Source organism: Nesoenas mayeri, assembly GCF_963082525.1.
Source record: "Nesoenas mayeri genome assembly, chromosome: 2".
NCBI classification, from domain to species: domain Eukaryota; kingdom Metazoa; phylum Chordata; class Aves; order Columbiformes; family Columbidae; genus Nesoenas; species Nesoenas mayeri.
Window position 1 is genome coordinate 109,046,357 of NC_137543.1, and position 8,407 is coordinate 109,054,763.

At 47.3% G+C, this 8,407-nt stretch overlaps 1 protein-coding gene across 1 annotated transcript in view; it reads right to left on the bottom strand.

The window, feature by feature from the left end:
* The window catches only part of ITGA9 (integrin subunit alpha 9), a gene marked incomplete at both ends in the record, with an annotated part of 220,912 nt that extends 214,528 nt beyond the window's left edge, over positions 1–6,384 (bottom strand). The window contains one exon of the mRNA XM_080364271.1: positions 6,215–6,384. Within this exon, the coding sequence (XP_080220397.1) occupies positions 6,215–6,384 (170 nt within the window). The remainder of the gene's footprint in view (positions 1–6,214) is intronic.
* Between the last annotated feature and the right edge of the window lie 2,023 nt (positions 6,385–8,407).

The window sequence follows — 8,407 nt, forward strand, 5'->3', positions numbered from 1 at the left end:
AACACCTGTTGCCACTTCTTCATGTGAACCGAGCAGAAAGAAGCAGCCAGCAAAGGCTACAGGTGACGTGTGCCAAAAGTAAATCTATTTTGGATTCATATTTGATACTTCACCCACAACACACACTATGTCACCTTGGGATCTTGTCTCATTCTTTCCCTCTTGCACCTAGACCCCAGTAGGTGAAACCTTTGCAGATCTGTTCCATCTGGCACGACCCATGCTCACCCGTGCCCCAAGACAATCACCTTCAGGGAGATACCAGATTTTCTGTTGGTTCATATCCTTTTTGGTTGGCCCAGTGGGTATTTGCCACATACCACTTACTTCAGTGCTATTCAAAGGTTTGAGACTGGAATATTTCCTTTGTCGAGAAGAAAAATAAATCCTTTACTTCTTCATTAGTTTCTGTGTATAACTGCTGGAAGAAAGTCACCTATTTAACTGTCAGGAGACTTTTCAGCAGACCTGGATAAAAGACTCATTTGCATCCCAATATTTTGGAACTCAGAGCAAAATGAACAACTGTTTTGTATCTCCCCTACATATTATAGCACCTTTGAAATCTCCTGCTATTTCTATGAAACAACACTGCAACCAGAGAAGGTGTTTTTCTCTGGCACCATCCCGGAACAGAAATACATTTCAAAACAAAGCCTTAGAGCCTAATACAGACTTCTTGCATTTCAATGCTTCTGAGTCGTGCCTGGCATAACCACAAAAGATCCGTAAACAGCCAGCAGAAGTACAACCCTCTCCTCTTGGTATTATCAGGCAACCTTCCAACATGTTCCAACTAGTTTAACCAGCTCTCCTATAAAATAGCCTAATTTTGTGGTACAGTTTTCCAGGGCTGCTATAGGACTACTTGGGTTGTCAGCAAGCAAGCACCAGCAGTTCTCCAGCCTTTTGCCACAAGGCTTATGATGCAGGCAGTAGTCTTGGCAGAGACTATTGATGAGTGCAAGTTCTCACCACAATCATAATACTCTGCAGGAAGCCTCTAGGATATTTGTGAGTAGCTACATGAAGACAGCTTGAAGGGGAAACCCCATCAAGAGAAAGAGATTACTTTCCACAGAAGAGAAGCAAGAGCAACAGGAGCAGGGGCTGTGGCCATTTTAGAGTCTTTTTTGCTTGACATGCACAGAAATCTGTAAGAATCAGCCACATCCCACTGGCTTTGGGAACAAAGCATTGGGGTCTAAACCAGCATGAGAAGCAGTAGGCAGAGAGGCCATTTAACCTTCTGTGCTTGCATTCATACCCATACAACCAAGGACAAACATCTCATCTATATGGAGACAACTATGCAGCTACATGGCAAGAAACCATCACATTGCAGTAGCCACAGCAGCCAATATTAATGGATGACAAGAAGCTGTCTTGGCCACAGGGAAATCCACACCTCCTTAAAATTACTTCCTGCAGAACAGTAACTATCACTTTGCTGGTGATTGACCCTTGGGATATACAGATTTGGAAATTAAGTGCTGCATTTAGCAGAAGGAACAGAGAATGAAAGTGTCGAGCTGACTGATGGCATGGAGAGATGCCAAGCATATGAAGCACCAGCCTACAGCATGCCAGCAGTGATTAGACAATCACGGCTCAAGGACTGGGGAATGGAGGGACCTCACCTCACCGCAATGTTAAGTGGTAAAGAAAAAGCTCTTTAAATATCCTTGCATACCACAGCTGATTTCAAAAGCAGCACCAGAGGAAGGTGCACCACCAGCATATCCCATCTGAGTTCCTTCTCATTGGAAAGGTCTCTGCCTTTTGCTAAGCCCACAAAATAAAAAATAAACAAAAAAAAAAGTAAATAAATAGATTTTTAAAACCCCAGTGGTCCATCCATTAAGTGCAGAGTGAGAAGCAGGAGGGCTGTTATTTGGGCAGCAGATGGATGAGCTGCGACCAACAACAGCAAGCCCAAAATGCCATGGCAGCACCTACAGCATCACTACATCATTTCTGCAACATGGTGTCGTTAACACAACAGCCAGTCTGCTCGGAGTCGGCCTTCCTCCACAGCTTCCTTCTGGTTGCACACAAGAACATCAGGCACTAACACCACGTATCCGTTCCCCTGAGATGCAGAACAACCTTCAAGTTTCAGCAACAGCACAACCCAGTGAAGAGAAACAGCACAGAAATCAGACTATTTCCTTATTGTAATACTCATAGCAGGGACACTATACAACTAAAGTGACGGGGTTACTTTTTTCATGCCAGATCATGTTGCCAGAAATTATAAAGTTGTTACCTTGGACTTGCTGAGGAGTTTGGGGCGAGAAAGGGAAATAAGGAGAGGAAAGGAGAGGTATTAAGTAACATCTTATTTTTAAAAAGAAAGACCTAAGATGTCACTTTATACACATTTTTTTTTACTGGGGCAAAATTGACATTTGTTTCTTCTTAAACTGTCTGAAAGAAAGCAGAGAAAGCAACATTCTTGGTCGTTTTGTAGGGTCTTTACTCCAAGCTTCAAATTATATCCAGAGAACAGAAGCACTTCAGCTTGTCTCTGCTCCAAATGCAAGCAGCCACCTGGTTCCTTACTCCACTGAAAATTGCAATGAGGGGGAACCGGGTAAATCTTTCAAGATTTAAAGTCATAAAACCTGGTTAAGGAAGGAAAAAGATACATTGTCAGAAATACAATAACTCTGGCACATCTGCGATGACCAACTTTTCTTGAGATGAAAACTGTGCAAAAATAACTCCTAAACAGAAGCATCGCTGCAATTAACTATTTCAGACAGGTCAAAAGCACTGACTTACTCCACTGTCACAGTGGAGGCTAAATACCCCTATTCCACAATAACTTCTGTGTCAAGGGCTGCATAGCAGTCTGATTATTCACACGTATCTGACATAATATTTCAAATCAAATACCCCCCTTTTCTTCCCTCCTGCAATAATATTTGGCTCATATAAATATTCAAGAATCACCAGGCTCTAAATTGGTTTACTGGAAACCTGCAGGCCTATGGTAGATAATACAGACAGGTGCCTCTGTGGTGTTGGCAAACAAACAACTGAAACACTGAGGCTGAAGACCTGGGCATTACAGACACCATTTTAATATAAAACAGTCACTATATGTACATATATGCACATATGTATATATAGATACACACATCAGGACAGGGACAGGCTATGGAGAGTAACACCCTTCAGCTAAGAAGCTCTCATGACCAGAAGTATGTTAGGTGAATATCGGGCACCGATATTCAGAACAAGAAACACTGAACTATCATGACAATGATCTCAAACGCTCGAGAGCATATTAACATGCTAAATAATTTTAGACAGGCGGGAGCCCTATCAGCCTCGGATGTGATCAATCCCATTTTTGCAGGCTCACATAGTGCACATCTCACCAGGCAAGCCATGAATGCCCAAAACACCACTATCCAAAGTTCACTTAGCTCAAATACTGCCCCCTGTAGTGTGTAGGCCAAACAGACATCAGACAACTTCAATCATAGCTCTTCCTTGGGTATATAAAAGCTAAAAAGGTAAGACGAAAACTGACACACAAACCCAAACAATAACCCTGTGACTATTACGAGGAGCTATATGCTACAATGAGATTAATATTAACCATTTTTACTATGTATTCCCCATAATAGATTTCAGCCTTTTCCCAGAATATCACATCTGAAAGAGAAAGAAAAGAAAAAAAAAACCCAAAACAGTAACTCTACAAGCCACTTAAGGAAATGCTTCTATAGCTTTGCACACAGAGCTCTACACACAAAAACCTGACAAATCTGAAAAATTACATCAGTTCTACTAAGCATTTCCCTCTACACTCATCCAATTAACTGGGATTATATTTTGTGTTTCAATGATCTGCAACTGGTAATCACTTTAAACTTGAAATTAGAGACTTCCTGCTCTGAAGGGATATGCAAGATCCTATACAGTAAAACATGGTTTTAAAATAGTACTATATAATACTGGAAGCCTCTATGCCCTCCTCAGTTGAAGTGGGCATAGCTAAGGGCGCTGACAAGGGTGCAGCCCTTTGATGGTTTTAATGTCAATGAAGATTGTCCAGATCTTTCCAAAAGAAAAAGTTAAATACTTAAAATCGATGTTATTTGCAGTATGCAAAAAACCCCTGCTTGCACTCAGAAAATGCCCATCCAGTACACGTGATGGCATCTTCAGAAACTGGAATAATGCTGCATACACTTTTAAGATCAATGAGATTCATTGCTGTCTCTTGATATTGAGGCTGCATGCACACATTTAAAAGCATAACTGCATATAGCAAACTAGAGTCAAAGAGACTGTAGAAAACCTGTCTCCAGAACTTTTATCTCAACCTCTGTTTGGGACAGGATTTTGAAGCACCCATGAAAAAAAGCTCCCTGGTTACACAATGAAGAGAGTTCTCCCATCAGTGGTGACAACCCCACCCTCATGATTTTTGACAGCCCAGTGCTGATCCTGACCACATTAAGCTGCTGTTAACCCTTCTAGGTGTTAGGGCTGACACTTAATTTGCTTACTTAAAAACACTTCTTGATCTCAGATACTTTTTGTTTCTGGGTGAAGAAGGTCCATTTGCGGAAAACTGGAGTTTGCATAACTGGAGTTTTTACCTTAGAGCACCAGACATCTTGCAGACGGCACCCTTCAGACAGATGCCCAACACTACTAGTCCAGCATCATTTCCAAACAAACTGGGATACCAGGGAGATTCTCTTCCCTGATCAACCTCCCCTCCCCTCCAAAAAAAACCAAAACCCCACACCAACATCTGCTATCTGAAGATAATTCATGTTATCAACCAGAATGACAGATATCTACACAAGGAGCCACAAATACTATCATTTTCATCCCACCACACTCCACTAGATCAGCATTTCATTCACATCACTGTGACTTCCCACCAATTTGTGCCGAATGCAGTCGCTTTCAGCCTTTGCATCCTTTGTCAGTTCCTGATCCAAGTTAAGCTTTACTTTAAACTGAGAGCTTTTCTTCTCCCAGAGCACTCTTCCTCTATGAAGTCTTCTGATAAGTCCTTAAAAATGAATGCTCTATGAAAGCCACTATGCAGAAAGGCTGAGCACACAACTACTACTCAACTAAAGGGTGTGAAAGAAATTCATTTTTAAAGAACTGGATGCCGGCATGAATACTTTTATTTATATCACAGTGCACCACAGTTCCAACATCAACAGCTGAGTAATCGGGCCATATCTAAGCGTAAAAGATAAAGACAAGCTTTGTGGGCGGTTATTGGCAGCAGTGGCTCCTATTCCCATTAGAAGTGCACCAGACGACATCAACTGGGTCCAATTAAAAGAAATTGGTTTTAATTCTGACAAAGAGCGTCTGACCCAGACAAGAGAGGGACAGACTATGCTTCAAGGCTCTTTTCAGTCAACGGGAAAAACAAGAAGCTTGCCAGTTTGCATAATTTTTCAAGATGTAGACAAACTTTCTATTATCGTTCATTATTTAAAAAAAAAAAAAAAAAAGCAAGCTACATATCCATTTCCTCTACAGTCCCTCATGCCAACAGTGGGCACACAGAGGAGATGAACAACTCGTGATTTGGAAATGTCTCTCCAGTCACCAGAGGGATTTTCATCCTCGCAAGGCAGAGTACGGAGCGATCTGCCCTGTCAATGCTGAACACGCTGCTCCCACTGGAGGTATCGCTACTAATTTTTTTCCCGTTTAACACGGCACGACCTGTCATCTTTCACACCAGATGCATTTACTGTCAAGGAGATGAGGTGCGAAATATTTCCCCCAAGGAAGCGGGGCTGCGCAAAGCACCAAACCACCGGGCGAGGGACCGCTGGCGCTTGGGGACAGCAAGTTCACGATGCCGAGCGCCGGCTGCCAGCCCGGGAAGGACACCCCCGTCTTACAACACCGCCCAACGAGGGGGACCTCGGTTTACACCAGGGTGAACCCCTCTCCGCACACAACAGGCGCGGAGCCGCAGCGCTGCCTCCACCGCACCCGCACGACGGGGAGGAAAGGACGCGGGGAAGAGCCCCCGCAGCCGGGGCGGAGGCGCGGGTCCCCTTCCCGGCTGCGGGAGCGGCGGCTGCCCCGGGGGACACCCCGGTGGTTGCCCGGTGGTTGACCCGGCAGCGCCGGGCCCGCCGCACCCCCGCCCGCCCAAACCCCGCGGTTTTACCGCCGCCGGGCGCGCAGTCCCCGCGCTACTCACCACCGCGTGCTGTCGTGGTAGTGCTGCAGCACCGAGTACCCGAAGAAGGAGCCGTTGGGACCCTGAAAAACCACGGGGCGACCCACGTCCACGTTGTAGCATCGCGCCAGGGCCACCCACAGCAGCGCCCACAGCACCCGCGCCCCGCGCCGCCGCGCAGCCGCCGGCATCCTGCGAGCTCCGGGGCAGCCGCCCGTCCCGGCGCCGCTGAGCGCTGAACCCCGGCCCGCCGAGCCCAACTCCCCGGCGGCGCGGCCGGGCGCGGCGCTTTTGTGCCCGCCCCGCGGCGGGGCTCTGCGCGGCCCGGCCCGGCCCCGCCGCGGCTCCGCTGCGCCCCGCGCCGCGACGCGCGGGGATTGCGCGCCCGGCCGCTCCGCCCCGCTCCCCCGGCTCCCCCTGGCGGCCGCGGGGCCGGGCAGAGCGCCGCCGCTCCCGCCCGCCGGTAGAGGCGGCCCCGCCGGGGGACACGACGTGCTCCTCCGGTCCCCGCGCCGCACCCTGGCATCCCTGATCCGAAAGGCTCCGTCCTTGTCTCCTCCAGCCGCGGCGCCCCGGGGCGTCCCGCGGGGTCCTGCCGCCATCCTCTGCACCCCGCTCCCCCGTGGAACAGCCCTCCAGCTGCCCCTCTGCTCTGGTGAGACCCCACCTGGAGTCCTGTGTCCAGTTCTGAAGCCCTCAGCACAGGAAAGACATGGACCTGCTGGAGAGGGGCCACAGAAATGATCAGAGGGCTGGAACAGCTCTGCTGTGAGGACAGGCTGAGAGAGTTGGGGCTGTTCAGCCTGGAGAAGAGAAGGCTCCAGGAAGACCTTATTGTGGCCTTTCAGTACTCAAAGGGGCCTATAAGAAAGATGGGGACAGACTTTTTAGCAGGGTCTGTTGTGACAGGACAAGGGGTAATGGTTTTAAACTAAAGGAGGGGAGATTCAGACTAGACATGAGGAGGAAATTTTTTACAATGAGGGTGGTGAAACACTGGCACAGGTTGCCCAGGGAGGTGGTAGATGCCACGTCCCTGGAGACATTCCAGGCCAGGCTGGACGGGGCTCTGAGCAACCTGATCTAGTTGAAGATGTCCCTGCTCATTGCAGGGGGGTTGGACTAGATGACCTTGGTAGGTCCCTTCCAACCCAAACTACTCTACGATTCTGTGATTCAGCTGTGACAATCTAATTTTTCCACCTTTCTCTCTATTCTCATGTGTCCCTCACCCACACCACCAGGGCGGTGACCATCAGGAGTCTGGAGGCAGAAGCAGGAAGTCACAGAGCCAAAGACCAGAAAGAGGTGCTGGAGGAATCGGTCCTGCCTTGTGTTGTTTGACTTGAGACCATCAGCCTCACTTGAGTTTGGCACATGGAGAGGAACACTTCATGGTCAGTGTGATGGAAGGAGGTCCTGATTCACATTATGCTGAAATAAATGTGAGATTTTCCTGGGCAAAGGGAAACTGAGGGGAGAGGTGATGTGTTTTATTAGGATGACAGGAATGGAAATAATTTGTAAAACAAACAAAAAACCAGACCTGTGTTTTCTAGCATATATTCTTCAGGTCTGAAAAAAGAAGTGGCAACCTTTATGGCTAAGTAGAAGCTGAAAGTAATCGCTCTGATATTTTAGGCCATCTGACATTGAAAATAATTAGTCAAACATACAATCAAAGATGAGTGAGAGCTAAGGCAAGAAGATAGTTTTCTCCAGTGGATAAGACAAGGGTGACACATCATCCTGCAGGAGAAGTGGAGGGGAGTTAGGTACTAGAAAACCCTTGTGCCCATAGAGCCCATCCTTTTATTATTAATTTTAAAAAACTATTAATTTTAGCACTTGAGATCTATGAGAAATCATGTGTAGATCCCTCTTGAGGATCAAGACCAGGATCTCAGAGAAGAAATGCTCCCTGAGAGGTAACTGGGAGTTTCATTTGTTGTTGTTAGCCTGGGCTTTGGCTGTTTAATTCCACATACTCCCCTCGTCTCTGAGGAGGTGTGCTGGGAGAAGCAGAGTAGATCCTGGGCAACACGAGAGCAGAGGGGCCAGGAACTGATATAACAAGAACTGCTTCTTCTGGGAAGCAGCTGGAGATACTCGGCCAGGTCCAGTACCTCTTGCGTAGGCACGTGATGGCTCATGGGAAAGTTACTTCTGATGATGACAGTGATGTCCAGGGAAGAGTGGTGGGTGTTTGGGTTA